This window comes from Mustela putorius, unplaced genomic scaffold (genome assembly GCF_011764305.1).
Source record: "Mustela putorius furo isolate JIRA1106 unplaced genomic scaffold, ASM1176430v1.1 tig00000813_pilon_pilon_pilon, whole genome shotgun sequence".
NCBI classification, from domain to species: Eukaryota; Metazoa; Chordata; class Mammalia; order Carnivora; family Mustelidae; genus Mustela; species Mustela putorius.
Window position 1 is genome coordinate 10,279,942 of NW_025421485.1, and position 17,340 is coordinate 10,297,281.

At 53.5% G+C, this 17,340-nt stretch overlaps 1 protein-coding gene across 3 annotated transcripts; it reads left to right on the plus strand.

Annotated features, from left to right (window-relative positions):
- Nucleotides 1-1,237: 1,237 nt before the first annotated feature.
- RNASEH1 (ribonuclease H1) lies at nucleotides 1,238-16,517 on the plus strand. 3 transcript variants are annotated; one of them, XR_006608085.1, is made up of 9 exons: nucleotides 1,238-1,460; nucleotides 2,178-2,293; nucleotides 5,603-5,761; nucleotides 6,316-6,415; nucleotides 7,600-7,654; nucleotides 7,992-8,076; nucleotides 8,650-8,828; nucleotides 11,334-11,448; nucleotides 16,100-16,517. XR_006608085.1 is itself a non-coding variant. In XM_045084924.1 (9 exons), exons 1-8 carry the CDS (start codon nucleotides 1,330-1,332, stop codon nucleotides 11,418-11,420), a joined length of 858 nt encoding a protein of 285 aa, XP_044940859.1. In that variant the 5' UTR covers nucleotides 1,239-1,329; the 3' UTR covers nucleotides 11,421-11,448; nucleotides 11,775-12,175. The 3 variants fall into 3 exon arrangements, 2 of the variants coding, with proteins under 2 accessions (XP_044940859.1, XP_044940858.1); XM_045084924.1 differs by lacking the exon at nucleotides 16,100-16,517 and adding an exon at nucleotides 11,775-12,175 and having other exon boundaries at nucleotides 1,239-1,460; nucleotides 8,650-8,774; XM_045084923.1 differs by having other exon boundaries at nucleotides 1,240-1,460; nucleotides 8,650-8,774.
- The last annotated feature ends 823 nt before the right edge of the window (nucleotides 16,518-17,340 follow it).

The window sequence follows — 17,340 nt, forward strand, 5'->3', positions numbered from 1 at the left end:
TTCACAGCCACACGAGAAGATAGATCATGATCAACCATTAATGATTTTTAGGGACAATTTCTAAATCACACTTTAAGGTTATTTGTTTTTTTAGTAAGCTCTACAGCCAACAGAGAACCCAGAGATCCAGAAGCCACGCTCTTCCGAGTGGGCCGGCCAGGTGCCGCAGGACGGCTCTGTGCGGGGCGGGGCGGGAGTGCGGTACCAGCAGCAGCGAGGAAGGGGCCGCAGCCCGCTCGATCTCCGTGAGGAAGGCGGAGCTGTCTGCGCGGCCGCGCTGTGCGTTCGGACACACACCGGACCGCCCTCTGCTGCCCCTTCTTCCCGCGCTCCGCCGAACGCCCGTGGGCGAACTCTCCGCCCTTCAAGGCCGTCTCCCGCGCGCTGCCCGCAGTCTCCCGGTCCGAGTCCGCCCTGCGGGGCCGGCTCCCTCGCCCGCGCGTCCCCGTGCCCCGCGTCCCCCGCATCCCCGTCCCCGCGCGTCCCCGTCCCCGCGCGTCCCCGTCCCCCGCATCCCCGTCCCCGCGCGTCCCCGTCCCCGCGGACGCCCGCACTCAGCCCGCCGCACTCAGCCGCGCGTCCCCGCGCCTGGGCCGAGGACGGCAGGTGTCCGGTGAGGTCGGCCCGACGGAGCGCCCGGAGGACACCAGGGTCGTTGGATCACCGAGGCTTGTCCGCGGACACGGCTTTTCCGAGAAGTGGTTTTGCTCACCGCGCGAAAAGTCAAGAAGCAGGCAGAAGCTAACTAACTGCTTTTGCCACTAAATTGTCCCCCTGGGTCCCAGGGCACGGGTTTGGCCACGCACCCGCGTGGGTGGGCGCTCCCCTTCCCTCCGGCCGCGGCTCTCTCTTCCGTCGCCGGTGCCAGTTCCCCGGCCACGACGGCAGTTAGGAGGAAAGCCACCCGCTCCTTCAGCTGCACAGCCCGGACTGCGCGGAGCGACCGGGACCGGCCGGCAAACCGCCGCGGGGCGCGGAGCGGCGGGCGCAGGAGCCCCCAGCCGGCCCGCCCTCCCACCCCGCCCCGACCCCGCCCCGACCCCGCCCCTCCTGCGGCCCCGACCACGCCCCTCACCGCCCCGCCCACCCCACCTTAGTCCCCACCCACCCCTGTAGATCCCACCCCTTCCGGGACCGCCCAGACCGGGCTTTGTCCCTGACTTCCGGGAAACTGAGCCGAGAACGCACCCGGCCCTAGTCTCTCCGCCCCCCGGCCCCGCCCCGCAGCGGGTCGCGCGTCATCTCTCCGCGCCGTCGCCGGAAGTTGGGTCTGGTGATGGAGGCGCGAGCGGCGAAGCGAAGCGGCGGGGCCATGGCCGGCTGTGGGCCATGACCCGGCTTCTGGGCGCGGCGCGCAGGGTTGCTTTGGCCGCGGTGCGCGGCAGCCCCGGCGGCCGCAGCGGCCTCAGCATGTTTTATGCCGTGAGGAGGGGCCGCAAGGCCGGGGTCTTCCAGACCTGGTGAGTGGGCCGCGCTCTCCGAGGCCGAGCCGGGGCGGCCCCGGGCTGCGGCCTGCGGCCTGGGCTGGAGCGCCCGGGAGCCCCGCCGCCGCCGGCCTCCGCGGACGTGGGCGCGCCGGTCCCGGCCGCGGGCCCCGACGCGGTTTCGCTGTGGGCGGCGTGGGAAAGGCCACCTGGAGCCCGCGCGCCCGGCCCCGCTGACCCTGCCCGCGTGCGTCCGGGGACGTTCCCCGGCGGCCGCACGTCGTCCGCCTGCGGCCGCGCCTGGCCTGCCCCTCGGGGTCCTTGGAAAGGTCGCCTTTCCCGGGCCAAGCTCGGATCCCCGGCACGGCCCTTGGAGCCGGGTTGGCGCCGTGCGGGAGTCGCCGCTGTGTCGGGGCCGCCGCGCTCGGGAGGGGCCCGGGGTCGCGCTCCTGCGTTGGGGCGGACGAGCGGAGGCGCCGCGGACGCGTCCGGAAAGGGTTAACGGGGCCCGTCTTCAGACCCGGCCCGGCCCAGCGCTTCTGGGGCGTTTGGAGACGGAGCCCCGGACGCGCGGGCGTCGGTCGGCCGGCGCAGGGCGCCCAGGGCGCGGGCGGGGCCGGGACCGGACTGCAGGCCCCGCGGCGCGGGCAGCGCAGCGCGGGTCGCGCGGTCCCGACCCGGGAGGGGCCGGCGGGGCCGGGAGGGGCCGGCGGGGCCGGGAGGGGCGGGCGGTAACGCGGCGCTCTGTTGCAGGAGCGAGTGCCGGGCGCAGGTGGACCGCTTCCCGGCCGCGCGCTTTAAGAAGTTTGCCACGGAGGAGGAGGCCTGGGCCTTCGTCGGGCGGCCCGCCGGCCCGGGCGGCGCGGAAGGTAGCGTGTGCGCTCGTGTCCGCGGCCTCACGCAGCCCGGCCGTCTCGGCAGCCCGCGGGAACCGCGTCTCGGCGGGGCGGCCGCAGAGCACCTGGGCTTAGCGGCGTCGGCTGGAGCGGCGCTGCGGACGGCCGGGAGGCGGGGGCTCCTCCGCGCGGGGCTTCCTGGACTTCATCTTTAAGTGTGTCCTTTAGCATTTTGTTTATGATTTGTCCGCGCGCGCAGGCGGGGACGGGGCAGGCCGGGGAGAAGCGGGCCCGGCCGAGCGGGGGCCTCCATGCCCCGCGACCCGAGCCGGGGCCGCTGCTCAACCCCTCAGCCACCAGGCGCCCCTACTTCTGCCTTTCAGGAAGGACTTGTTCGGTTGCCGACCGAGTGGGCTGCGGGGCTCCGGGGGGCGTATCTGTTCCCCGGCCCGCGCGGCTCGGTGCGGGGGTTCCTGAGACCGGCTTCACCCGCCGAGTCTCCCGCGCTGGCCCGTGTTGCACAAGGAACAGGTCGTCAGTCCAGCCTCGGTGTAAGGAGCATCGCGTGTGCAGAACCAGGGCTGATGCGTGGGAGCACAAAGGTTTAGAATATAATTGTCCTTTGAACAACACGAGCTTGAGCTGCGCGAGGAAACTTGTATGTGGACTTCATTGTGTCACGTTTGTCATAAAATACACATTTATCATAAATTCTCCTTAGGATTCTTTTTTTTTTTTTTAAGATTTTGTTTGTTTGTCAAGGACAGAGAAAGAGCCCAAGCGGGGACGGGGCAGGCAGGGGAGAAGCGGGCTCCCTGCGGAGCGAGGAGTCGGGTGTGGGATTCGATCCCGGGACTGCGGATCCGACCTGAGCCAGAAGCAGACGCCCCCGACCGAGCCGCCCACGTGTTCTTCCTCAGGGTTTTCCTAACGTTTTCTTTTTGAAAGCATTTTATTTATTGCGAGAGAGAGTACAGTCGTGAGCAGGGGGAGGAGCAGAGGAAGGAGGAGAGGCAGACGCCCTGCCGAGCAGGGAGCCCCGCACCGGGATCTGGACTCCAGGCAGACGCCTCGTCCACCGGGCCACCCCTCGTCCACCGGGCCACCGCGGTGCCCCTTGCTGGCATCGCCTGTTCTCTGGTACTTTGTTGTGAGACGGCGGCATGTGAGACACACACGTGTGAGTCCGCTGTTCACAGCGGCCCTCCCAGGTAACAGTAGGCTACCGGTAGCTGCTGAGTGTTTGAGGAGTCACAGATTATACCGATTTTCGACTGGGCGGGCCTTCAGACCCCCAGGTTCGGCGGTAAATTGTCTCATTAGCTTGACTCACAGATTTTTTTACTCGTGGATTGAGAAGAGAGACGAGTTTGAATCCATGTTTGTCGGCCAGACACTCCACAGTCCCTCTGAGATGCGCCGGCTCTGGACAGCGGCTCCTTGGGAGGCCGTGACAGTGGTGGTCAGAGAGGAGTCGCGTTTAGGAGTCCACCCTGCGCGACCAGGCGGGGCAGAAGCAGGGCGGACCTCACTCACTGTGATCTGCTTCACCCTCTGTCTGCCCAGCAGCTTCGAAGGAAGTTGTGCTGTGGCTCTTACCGTTTTCTGCCCCGGTGGAGAGGTGGGTTTGGGACAGAAAACAAATGCGCAAGTATGGTTCTTGTCTCGGCTGGGTTCTCAATGCTTCCTTCTCACTGCTCTTTTGCCTTAACCACTCAGTCTTTCATTCATACTTCAGTTCTTGCACCAGAAGTAAGTTTCTGCTGATCAGGTGCTCTCAGTCCTAAGGCGAGACAGTTCTTTATGAATCCTCTTTCTGAAAGCTCAGAGATCTCCACGTTAGTGACTTACATATGTGAATTGGGATTGAACATCTTTCACCTTCCAAACTGGGTCAAAGCAAAAGTGGTAGCCCCTTTCCCAAATTTTCTCTTAATGTGACGTATATTTTTAATTTGGGATTCTTGAGCTATTTGGCGGTTACCATGATTTTTGTAAATTGATTTGGGGTTAACTTAATCCAATTTTGTGAAGGGAAAATTATCTGACGAAATGGGCTCCTTTTCTTTCAGAGTCTTGTCTGTCCTTTAAAAACTTGGATTCCGATTTAACTTTCTATGTTATTACAAATAAAATCAATATTTGTATTGGCATTAAACTTCTACAAAATTACCCTTTGATTTGTACTTGTGTTTTGGGGTTTACTTACGTAGAGTCCCTAGAGGAATATTTTTCTTTCGAGAGTTTGTTTATTTGAGATAGAGCGAGAGTGAGAGAAAGAGCAAAGCAGGGGGAGCTGCGGGGAGAGGGAGACGCGGACTCCCCACTGAGCAGGGAGCCGGGTGCCGGGCTAGGTCCCTGCACTCAGGTCTGTGACCTGATCGACTGAGCCACTCAGGCGCCCCCCCCCCAGAGGAATATTTTAAAGGTAAATACCGCAGAGTGGAGACCCAAACGTTGCCCTCCATAGTGGCTCCGGTCAGATTTTGCCTAGATAACCCGTGGCAGTCTTCTGCCAGGTGTGGGTGGAGAAGCTACTGCAGGCAGGACGTTCTGGCTCGGACACGGGCTAAGGGTTCCGTCAACACTGGAGCCCCATTTCTCCGTCCCTGCTTTAGGGATGAGCTTAAAATGAATTCTGTAGTGTGGGGCTTGGTGGTGGTTTTGCAGACAAGCTTGGCTGCTGCTTCTGTGCCTCTGTTCCCACTCCATAAAATGAGAATGTAGGAAACGCTGCTCCCACACAACCTGAGGGAGAGTGTGAGAAGCCTGTGGGATTAAGCCTGCATCCCATGGCTGGGCTCCTGAAGGAAAGCTCGGGGCCCGGTCCCTCCTGCTGTTGGGTTTCTGCTTCCTGTTGTCAGTGTGGCCCACTGTCTCCTGACTTAAGGTCCACTTACCCATGCCCTCTCAGCTTTCCTGGAGGTTCTCAACTTGACATTGATGGGGTTGACGTACCTAGAGTAATCCCATCTACAAAATTCGAGTCCTTGTTTTCTTTCTGGGGACAGAGTCCCTCAGGTAGTCAAACGGCCCACCATCCCGGTGGGATTCAAACCTTTGCTCTCTCTACTATCTCAAAACCAGGTTTCTGCTTTAACAGAGATGTTGCTCCTCTGTTCCTATCGCCTTGTCGAGCTTAGGGAAACTTTAGAGTAAGCTCATAGGACTTGAAAATCTGACACGGTATGGACTGTCCTAAGCGATTTCCTCTTTGTAGGGCCGCAGAGCATACTTAAGTCTGATTTAGTGATACTAAGTCACATACTGAATTTCTGGATTGTTAAGCATTTCGTGTTGTGTTCGTTTTTTCCTCCTTTTTGAGTAGACTTGATCTTTCAGGAACAGAAGATAAGCATGAACAAGAATCACAAGTGAAAGCCAACAAGCGACTCCGTGAGCCCTCGGATGGAGATGAAAACGCAGAGCCCTGTGCAAAGCAGACAAGACAGACCACGGGATCCGTGCCTTTGGTTGACAAAAGCACATTTTCTTACATGGGTATTTATCTTGGATTTTTTAGTTTTCCATATAATAATCATGACTCCAAGGTGCCCCTGAGCCTCTGTCTTGATGGAACAAAGCAAACACGGGACTGTAGTTTATTAGAGACAAATATACTGAGAAAAAAAAAAATCAGACCAACACTTGTCAGAGGACTAGACCTTCTGGGGGACAGGTCATTATCATGCGAAGACACTACTTGTTTGCAAAGACGGCTCTGGGGAGTGAGTGTGGGGAGAGGGATGGCGACACTGTTCTGACCTCTGTAGTGGGAAATGCAACAGCAGCGGGTTCTGAGTTCACAAAAGGCCTGCCTTTACCTTTAATTTACCTTTAAATTGCCATATCCAAGATAGGAGGGCATGCTAATCAAAAGGTGTTGAGGGCCCCTTTTATAAGGGACTGATCCTGTTTTTCTAGATAGAGAATATAGATCACATTGTACATACTCTCTCAGTTAAAATGTGAATTCAAGCTTAGTGAATTTGTTAAATGAATCTCAGTTTTTTGTGCTTTGGTTCCAGTGCCACTCATGAAACTCCCTCTTTTAGGAGAATTTGTTGTCGTCTACACTGATGGCTGCTGCTCCAGTAACGGGCGGAGGAGGGCACGAGCAGGCATCGGTGTTTACTGGGGGCCCGGCCATCCTTTGTGAGTAAACAAAAAAGGCTTCAAGTCTAAGTGAATCACAGTCTAAAACTTGGCAAGGAGTGACACGAGATCTGCTGATTATTTGGTTAGCTTTGGCAGAGGTTGCAAAGGAGCAAGCTTTGGTTCATGTCGACACTGATAGCTTGTTCTTCAGAATGTAAATTACCTCAGCATGGCTTTCTTCACCCTGAATCTAGGGGAGTTTCTGTGTCTCGCTGATGACATCTTCTACCAAAATGACTTCCCTGCCCCGTAGGAGAGTCACATGCCTCCTGCGGGATGGTTCTGGCAAGGATGTCCAAGGTTGCCAGTCTTGGAACCTGTCATGTTCCCAAGACTCTTCTGAGGACGTGTGAGCTTAGAGGTGCCCTCTAGTTTTTCACAAGGCACAAGCTCAGGGGGATGCAAAGCGTGATCATTCAGATACCCTGGGCAGCCCTAAGATTCAGTGTAAAAGACGAATTTGAGCCTGTGAAGTAGCCACATCAGCTCTGAGCTTTGTCTCCAGCATTTCCAGGTGCCCACAGCAGTGTTGGGCGTAATGGAGTATAAACTGTTGAGTAAGACTTTATATTTCTCTCGACTTGTGGTCTATAGAGTTCTTTCCCTTTGAGATCTCATTTTAGCTGCAAACCCTCTAAGAAGCAACCAGCTTGTGTGGCACTGAGTGTCTGTGGGCTTAGTGCTCACCCAGGACCCCACACTAATGAATTGCAGGGCCAGAAAGAAAACTTTGCTTCTGATTTCTGGCCCAGTATTCTTCACAAGACCATACCTTGGTGCTTTTCCATAAAATGCTAGTACTCTTGGTTTGGTGTTTTGTTTTGTTTTGTTTTTTAAAGATTTTATTTATTTATTTGACAGAGAGAAATCACAAGTAGATGGAGAGGCAGGCAGAGAGAGAGAGAGAGAGGGAAGCAGACTCCCTGCTGAGCAGAGAGCCCGATGCGGGACTCGATCCCAGGACCCTGAGATCATGACCTGAGCCGAAGGCAGCGGCTTGACCCACTGAGCTACCCAGGCGCCCCTCTTGGTTTGGTTTTTAAAGGCTGTATATTTGTATGATGCTTTCATATGTCAAAAAAATGTATCAAGCCTGTCCTCCATTGAGAGGCTTAAGGAATCCCTTTGGGAATTAGCTTTTTTAATTGATTTCATTTTCCTTTGTATTGTTTTGCAACCAGGAACATAGGCATTAGGCTTCCTGGACGGCAGACCAACCAAAGAGCAGAAATTCATGTAAGTTGTCGGACACATTTCCCACTGAGAGTAAGACCATCGTAGCAGCGATCCGCGTACACTGTGTGCGCACAGGATACTCAAAGTCCAGAAGAAACTTGGTTTGGGGTTACTAGTGACTCTGATGGATAGGAATTTTCCAGAAAAGTTTTAAAAGCTATTTCCCATAGATGCACAAACAGAACCATATGTGTGGCATTATTTCACGCAGAGCGCATAATCATTACACTTAGCACAGAAAAAGAAGGAATGTTTAAATAGCGAAGTGATTTTGAACTTCAGTAATGTTGAAAATCGGACAACTTCTGTAGCATGATGACTGACCTCTTTCTTTAAGGCAGCCTGCAAAGCCATCGAGCAGGCAAAGGCTCAAAACATCAAGAAGCTGGTTCTGTATACGGACAGTATGTTTACTATAAATGGTAAGTTTCTACATTTTACTTCTGGTGTTTCCTGGTAAACATGAAGGGAAACAGGTATTTCCTTCTCCTGTGGGAGGTGTATCAGGGCAGGACCCAAATGGTGAATGAAGACAACCTTTGGTTTGTCCGGTATAAAGAGAAAACCGGGGATTCTGGAGCCCAGATCTGCTGCTCTGGAGTTTGCCACATTAGACATGTCTTCGCCAGGCTCCTAGGATAGGGCAGCGGGTAGCTGTGTCTCTGCTTTTGTAGTCCTTCGAGTGTAAACACGCGTAAGTAAGTGAAGGTGGCGTGCTGACGGCTCCTTTGAGAAATAATCATGTTTAGGACGCGGGGAGGGGGTTGAAGAAGCAGAGCGGTGTCCTCTTAAGCTGGGAGCTGTGGGTCAGCACCAGTCGAGGCCGAGGGGTAAGCAGAGGAGTGTGCCGGGCGTGTGCCCCCGGAGTCCAGCCCGTGTGGGCCAGCGGCAGGTCCGTGCCCCTGCGGAGACGAGTAGAGCAGGTGGAAGGGGGAAGTGTAGGGAGGAAGAGACCAGGACAGGCGAGCTCAGCGGACTGCGTGCGTTTCCTGTAGGCATCACTAACTGGGTTCAAGGCTGGAAGAAGAACGGGTGGAAGACGAGCACGGGGAAGGAGGTGATCAACCGGGAGGACTTCGTGGCGCTGGAGCAGCTCGCCCAGGGCATGGACATCCAGTGGGTGCGTGTTGTCCGAACCGGTCCTCTTACGTGGCTGTGAGGACCAGACGCTCGGGTGAGAGAAGGCGGGGGTGGCAGCAGAGAGAGAACCCTAAGCAGGCCCTACGCTCCGTGTGGAGCCCGACGGGGGCTCTGTCTCGCAGCCCTGAGATCATGACCTGAGCCGAAATCAAGAGTTGGACATTTAACTGCCTGAGCCACCCAGGTGTCTAGGACCAAATATTCGGAGTTAACTGGGGAGACCAGTACTGTCTGTAGGTGATTTAATGACTTAAAGTTTACATAACATTAATACCATAGCGTGTGTTAGCAATTGCAACATATTTGAGTCTTGATCATCCTGCAAGTGACGCTGCTTGTTATTGCTGTGATTGTGTGTAGAACACACTGCTCGGGCCGCGTGACTGAGGGGGGTTCAGTGTCCTCTTGTTGTCTCGGCAGTGCTTGGGAGGGCCTCGTCTGGGCGCATGTCATGTTGCAGGACTTTTTTCCTTCGGTGCCTGCAGTTGTGGTCATGCTGCTTGGAAGAATGAAGACGTAGGCCAGATGAAGAGTGCTGGGCAGCCAAGCCAAGTTCAGAGTGACGGACAGTACGACGCTCCCAAAGAGGGAGGGGACCAGCGTTTCTAAGTCCAGGGGGTTTCTGGGCTTGTCGGGAGGCTGTTTTAATCTGATTGACACTCCCTGTGCCTGTCGCCCAATCAAGTTTTTGTCATCAGCGTGGGAAAGGGTGGAGGGCTCTTTCCAGAGCAGTGTAAAGTCCTTTTCACGCTTGTTTCCTCTTGGTTCGGTGGTCGGGAGGACGCTTGGCCCTACCTGCCTTTCTTCCCACTACCCTTCATGAACCTCATCACTGTTAAAGTGCCTTGGTGAGAGTCAGCCTGTTGGTTTCTTTAGAATCAGCCATAATGTCAAAATAAAACTAATTTATAAGGTATTTTGTTCAAATTAAAGTGTGATAAGACTTTAGGGACATGACTTTTTTTCCAAAACGGAAATATTTTTCTTATTAATAGATAGTTTTTATCTTATTTTTATTTTTATTTCTTTTTAAAGATTTTTTTTTTTATATGACAGAGAGACAGCGAGAGAGGGAACATGAGCAGGGGGAGTGGAAGAGGGAGAAGCAGGCTTCCCGCCCAGCAGGGAGCCCAACGCTGGGCTCAATCCCAGGACCCCAGGATCATGACCCGAGCCGAAGGCAGAGGCTGAACTAACTGAGCCATCCAGGCGCCCCAATAGATAGTTTTTATTAAAACTGTTTTTTCAGGGGCGCCTGGGTGGCTCAGTGGGTTCAGCCTCTGCCTTTGGCTCGGGTCATGATCTCAGGGTCTTGGGATTGAGCCCCACATCGGCCCTCTGCTCAGCAGGGAGCCTGCTTCCCACCCACCCCCCGCCCCTGCCCTGCCTGCTGCTCTGCCAACTTGTGATCTCTGTCAAATAAATTTAAAAAAAAAAAGAAAAAACTCCCTTTTCAGGGGGCACCTGGGTGGCTGCATCAATTAAGTGAATGCCTTTGGCTCATGTCATAATCCCAGTGGGCTCAAGCCCTGCATCAGGCTGCTTGCTCAGTGGGGAGCCTGCTTCTCCCTCTCCTCCCTGCTCACGCTCTCTCTTCCTATCCACTCTCTCAGATCAATAAATAAAATCTTTTAAAAAAAACTATAAAAAATAAAATTGTTCTTAGGAAATAAAATTTCCAGCAGATCTACAGTCCGACTCTCTACCCACACATCCTCCATATGAATCTGTCCTATATAAAAGCACAAGGTATCAGGGGAGCCTGGCTGTCTCAGTCAGTTGAGTGTCTCTTGGTTTCTACTCCGGTCATGATCTCAGGGTTCTGGGATCAAGCCCTGTGTTGTGCTCCCTGCCGAGTGGGAAGTTGGCTTCTCCCTTTCCCTCTGGCCCTCCCCACTGCTCATGCTCTATTGCTCTGTCTCTGTCAAATAAGTAAAATCTTAAAAAAAACAAACAACCAAACTTGTTTCCAACAATACAGAGCAAGTTAAACTGCAACCATTGTCTTAACTCTGTGTTGCTCTTTGACTCCAGGACCACTGAGAACAGCTTGGTGATGTAAAGTTTAAATCTGCCCTTCCCCAGTGTAATGGAAACAGTGGTTAAAGCACAGAAGTGCTGAGCCACTGGGTGGCTCAGTGGGTTAAGGGTCTGACTCGATGTCCGCTCAGGTCTGGATCTCACCGTCGTGGGATCAAGTCCCACGTTGGCCTCACGTTGGTTGTAGAGCCTCGCTTGGCCGAGGCCTGTGCCCAGGCATACGTTTTACTTGGAAAGCTTTCCAAGTTCCATCATTCAGGTTATAAAAATTAGTAAAAACAGTACGATCCAATTTGTCAGAATCAAAATGGGATTTTTGTAAGTGCCTGCACTGTGTCTGTGTGTAGGGCATACAGGTTGCCCTGCAGAACCGTGGAGGGGGCGCAGGAGGAGGAGCGTCCTCCCCCTGCCCCCACTGGGAAGAGTCAGGATGTACTTGTGTGTTGCTTGTGTAAAAACAACCAGGAAAGGTAAAAGGAAAAATAAATTTATTTCACAGATGCATGTTCCTGGTCATTCGGGATTTGTAGGCAATGAAGAGGCGGACAGATTAGCTCGAGAAGGAGCAAAGCGATCTGAGGACTGAGCAAGGTCGTCATTCTTGGACAACTTGAGTGAGTGGCTCTTTGCTTGCCTTTCCTTACTGGTGTGAAAAATAAAACTTGCACTAGATGGGCAGATACAACCCGCAAAAAGGTAATAAATCCATCATTCTGGGATACACTATGATAAAAGGTGGTTAAATTCTAACAAATTGACATCCTTCAGGATTTGAGCACGACTTGAAATTTCAGCATTATGCTTTACTGGGTTTGATGCCATTCACAGTTTCATTGCCATCTGGACAGAAATTTTAGGACTTTGATGTAATCAGTGATTTGAAGACACAGACAAGGTCTGGGAGTGTTCTGAAAGTGTTCATTAACCTTCTCGTTGGCAGGACTGAGTCTCAGAGTGTGCCGGTGGACTCGCACGTACCTGTGGATTAGAGCAAGGCAGTGCTCCTTGGTGGCTGCAGCCCATGCCTGGGCACAGGCCTCGGCCAAGCGAGTGCAGGCTGGGTCTTAGCAGGCTGGGTCTGGTACAAGGCAAGCCTGCATGCAACCCCGGCAGCCTGACTGCCATCTGGGAGCGTCTTACAGAGCAAGATGCAGGAGTAAATCTTCTAAAATTTCTTGGCCTGTTTTTGTTAAAAGCACTATGCAAGCAGGGGCCCCTCAGTGGCTCAGGCAATTAAGCATCTGGCTCTGGATCCCAGCTTAGGTCCTGATTGCAGGGTCGTGAGTTCAAGCCCCACATTGGGCTCCACACGGGATGTGGCACCTACTTAAAAAAAAAAAAAAGCACAATGCGAGTTAAAGTTTGGTCTGATCATTTAAAAAAAAATTAAATTTATTAAATTTATTATTTTTTAAGATTTTATTTTTATTTGAGAGAGAGTGAGAGAGAGCACAAGGCGGGTGTGGGGAGGCTTGGGGAGAAGCAGACTCCCTGCTGAGCAGGGAGCCTGACCTGGGGCTCAATCCCCGCGCCCTGGGATCATGACCCGAGCCAGAGGCAGACAATCGACAGAGCCACGCAGGCGCCTCATTTTTTTTCTTACTACTTTATCATAAAAAGGCACAGAAAATGACACAAGTGTTTGGCGCCTCAAGTTGTCGTTTGTATAAGGTGAACACCCTGATGACCTCCCCTCAGGCCAAGAACTAAAACTTGGCCAGACACCGCAGAAGGCTCTCCATGTGCTTCTCCAACCCCAGCCCCTCCCCTCCGAAGCGAATCCTGACTGGTATAGAAATGACTTACTTGTGTTTCTTCGTGGTAACTGAACCTTGTCTACTTTTTTTTAGACTCCGTATTTCTGAAGTCTCTTTATTGCATATATTGGTCTCCTTGTGAGGGTTACCTGTGGAGGAACCTGGGCCATTGGTCCTGTTGATTCCCACGGTCTAGGTTTTGCCACATACATTGTCCTGGCACGGTCCAGCATTTTTCTGGCCTCTGTACTTCCCGTAAATTGGGAGCTGGACCCAGAGGCTGACGAGAATCAGGCTCCACACCTCCAGCGAGTGGTAAACAGCCGCGTGTTTTCATCTGCAGGTATAGGCTCTTCGCATTTTCCTGGGGTTGGCGCTGCCAGTGCCCAGTGCGTCGGTCTGTTCATGGTTCAGAGCCTCTAAAATGGTGATACGCTGTGATTTTGCTGACATTTATTGGCTGGGTTGGTTTTAGAAGATGCGGCCTCTCATCTGCTATTTGGTTACCCAGTGGTGCTCGATTAGGAAAGGCAGGATAAGTGCAAAGCTAATTAGTTCCCTGTCCTTAGAAGGTGGCCACTTAAGGTTTTTTATTCATACTTTTTTTTTAAGATTTTATTTATTCTTTTGACGGACAGAGATCACAAGTAGGCAGAGAGGCAGTCAGAGAGAGAGGAAGGAGGAGGAAGCAGGCTCCCCGCTGAGCAGAGAGCCCGATGCGGGACTCGATCCCAGGACCCTGAGATCATGACCTGAGCCGAAGGCAGAGGCTTTAAGCCACTGAGCCACCCAGGCGCCCCCATGCTTTTTTTTTTCTTTAATTTTTTTATTAACATAGAATGTATTATTAGCCCCAGGGGCACAGGTCTGTGAGTCACCAGGTTTACACACTTCGCAGCACTCATCATAGCACATGCCTTCCCCAACGTCCCTAACCCAGCCACCCTCTCCCTGCCCGCCTCCCTGCCCGCCCCCGCCGTTGGCAACCCTCAGTTTGTTTTGTGAGATTAAGAGTCTCTTACGGTTTGTCTCCCTCCTGATCCCGTCTTGTTTCAGTTTTTCCTTCCCTGCCTCCCACACCGCCCACGTTGCCTCTCAACTCGCTCGTATTCATACGTTCTTACAACACATGTGTGTCATGAACTCATTTACCTGAGCCTTCTGGATAGGTTTCAGGTCATTGCACTTTATTTATTGAACCCAAATTGTAGCTTCTTTGGCCTGTAGCAGGACGATCTTCAGGTTGGCTCTTTATTTGTTTTTTTGTTTTGTTTTGTTTTATTATTTTTTTTTTATAAAGATTTTTATTTATTTATTTGACAGAGATCACAAGTAGGCAGAGAGGCAGGCAGAGAGAGTGGGGGAAGCAGGCTCCCTGCTGAGCAGAGAGCCCGATGCGGGGCTCGATCCCAGGATCCTGAGATCATGACCTGAGCCGAAGGCAGAGGCTTAACCCACTGAGCCACCCAGGTGCCCCTCTTTATTTGTTTTGATGTTCATGTGCGGACACACGTGCACTGACCGCATAGGTGTACACAGTAGGCTCACTCGCAGTCCGTGCGTGCACACCCGCACGCATGTGCAGACCCTACGTGCGTGTGCCCCCAGCCCCCAGCCCCTAGCCCCACTGCAGTCCCATGTGAAGGTGCTCCAGACCCATCTGGTACTTCTCCGGCTCCAGATCTGGGATTGCCTCTTTCTCTAACTCTAGCTTCTTTCTTTCTTTTTGTTTTGTTTTGTAAGTAATCTCTGTACCCAGTGTGGGGCTTGAAATCACGACCCCAAAATTGGGAGTTGCGTGCTGTTCTGACTGAGTCACCCAGACTCCCTAGAATCCCCATTTCTTTTAATGGCAGAAATGGTATTTCAGATGCTCGGTGCTTGTCGCTGTAGGGTTGGTCGTTGCCTCTGGGGCTTTTCAGTGCACAGAGTTAGAAAACCTACACGTGTACACACATTTAAAGATAAAGTCCTTGAGCTCGTATGGATGTTTCCAATAGGAACTTGGGATTTCAGAGTAGTCAGCTCTTCCATGTTGTGTCTGTGCTTCCTTCCACACTGAGAATCCTGGGACAGAAGTTCCTTAATTGCACACTTGCTTTACTGCGCTGTAACAAGCAGTGCGGGGACACGCATATTCGTGTTCCACTCTGATAGCTCTGATAGTACAGCACTGCATGCACATGGTCAGTCGTTGCACAGTGAAATCTCCCCCCACCCCGCCCCATCTCGTCTCACTGTGTGTAGTCCGTGGTTACACAGCAGCGTTTGGTCAGTGTCCTCTCGGAACCGTGCTCCCGGACCTCCCCACGTTGACCTTAATTTGTTTGCTTTGTTTGAAATCCGTTTTGTAGGGTGTGAAATCCTCGGCTCACGTTTTCCTCCCTTGAGCATCTGGAATCTTTATTTTGATTTTTTCCCAGCGTGAAAAGCCCAGTGAGTCTTCCTTGCAAGTCATGTCTCCTTTTGGCTTCAGTGTTCCGAGGTCTGTTTTCCACGGTTGTGTTACACGGTGTCCTGTGGTGCTCGCGCTGGGTCGGTGCTCGCGGGGGCGCGCGGGGTCTCCGCTGTTTCAGGTTTCCTGGAACTGCGGCTCAGTGTTCAGGTTTCCGTGTTTTGGCCTTCTTTTGGGGAACCTCAGTTTCTCTGTGTTGAAGTCAGATTTGTCCGTCCTCTGTGTCTGCTTCTTCTTCATCTCTTTTTAAGTTTCTTTTGTTTCCGAAAATTTGCTCTCCAGTTGAGTCCTGTTTCTAAAGCCATTATTTGTTGTGTGTGTTTGCTCTGATCCTCATTTCTGAAATTCTTTTCTTGCCCGTCTAGTCTCCTGGAGTTCTCCGCCCTATTTCTGGCAGTTGCTCCTGCCGGTGTGTCGTCCTCCGGTCTCGCGTCTGCTTTCCTCGGGTTTTGAAGCAGCTCATTTTGGTCTGCTTGCCGGGTGCGTCCTTCTGGCCTGCCCTCACTCTCTGTAGCGGTGTCTGTTCTCCTCCTTTTTCTTAGACTCGCTCGGTGCGGGATTGGTATTTTCCCATCGTGCGTTTTCCTGAACATTTAGTTCAGATAGTTTCTCTCACTTCACAGAGTTCTCTTTTCTGTTGAACTTGGAGTCATGCTAAAAATACGGCGGCTGGCCTCCGGCGCTCTCCCCGCTCCTGCCCTGCCGCACCTGCACCGAGTCCTTCTCTTTCCTCTGTCCACTGTCCCTTCCTGTCTGGCCCCTCACTCTGGGTCCCTGTGGGGTCAGCTGCAGTGGCTCTTGGGCTCCATGGCTGTAGCCCTCAGGCCTTCTTGCAGTGGCTCTTCACCACCCGGGTAGGGACAGCTGTCCCGCTCCAGCCGCTGGCCTCCAGCTGGCCTGTGACACTGCAGTGAACACCTGTCGGTGCCGTGGAGGCCCAGTGGCCCCACTGTGCTCTGTGCCACAGGTGTGCAGGCTGCAGTGGGCAGACCCTGTCCTTCATTTCCATGTGTCAGCTTTGTGGAGTCACCAAACCATTTTGCTTTCTAACAGCTTTATGGAGGTGCGCTCGACGGACAGCAGATGGCACGTGTGTAAAGCGGACCTGGGATTCTGCAGTGAAGCCCCCGCAGGAGCTGCCTGTCCCCTCCCAGGTTCTCTCACACCGCCTTGAAATCCTTCAGTTCCGGACCCCATCCTCGGGCGACCACCAGTCTGCCTCCAGTCTCTGTAGATAATTTGTATTTTCTAAGGTATTTATATAAACGGAGTCCTACAGTATAAACTCCTTTCGTGTCCGGAGCTTCTTTCCGTCCTGTCCTCATTCTGGCATTGGCACAGCTGCGTCTGTCCGCAGCTCACTCCTTTCTGTCACTGCGGAGCACCATGGCTGTGGGGCCTCCTCCTGTTCACGGGTGTTGGCTTGGCCTCCGGGTGCGGCTCTTGTAAATAAAGCTGCTGTGATCATGTATGTACTCGTCTTTTCCTGAACATGTGCTTTTACTTCTCTCGAGGGGGATGGGCGGGGTCACGTGGCAGGCGTGGATTCAATTTTAAGGAACGCCAGCCGACATCGTCTACCATTTTACTGCCCCCTCAGCAGGACAGGAGGGTTCCAGTGAGCCCCCATCCCTGTCCCGTGCTGCTGGTTCCCTAGCTTTGTTCCAGACGACTGTGCTTCTGTTTCAGGTGAAGATTTGGGAAGATCCAAAAGTGCTCTTACAGTTGGTTAAGCGGCCAGCTCTTGACTTTGGCTCAGGTCATGACCTTAGGGTTGTGAAATTGCGTCCCACATTGGGCTCTGCACTGAGCGTGGAGCCCGCTTGAGATCCCCCCCCACACACCGAAGAATAAATAAATAAAAAGTAGCTGCATAACGAAGCTGCATAACAGCTTTAGAAATGTGTCTTCTGTCAGCTTTGTCGGCAGCTGGAGGGAGCTGAGTGACCGCAGTGTACGACGTAGTCCTCCGTGGTGGAATGCAGAAGCTTCTGAGCCGCTCCGCTCTCAGAGTGGGAGCTTGACGCTTGCCAGATGGACGCTGTTCACAAGTTATTTGTAGCATCTGCGCCAGCGCGATGAGGTGACTCCACTGCTGGGCTTTGAGAAAATCCAGAGGGTCTGTGCTGTCCCTCGGGACGGGCACGTGACCGCTGAGCTAAGTAGAACCAAACCAAAACCCCAGTGCTGGCGGTTGGGCAGCTTGCGGGGTCGTAAACAGGCTCCTCTCGTTTGCAGCGATGGCGTCCCGGGCCAGGCAAACCGGGGCCTTCAGAGGAAGACCTCGGCCTCCG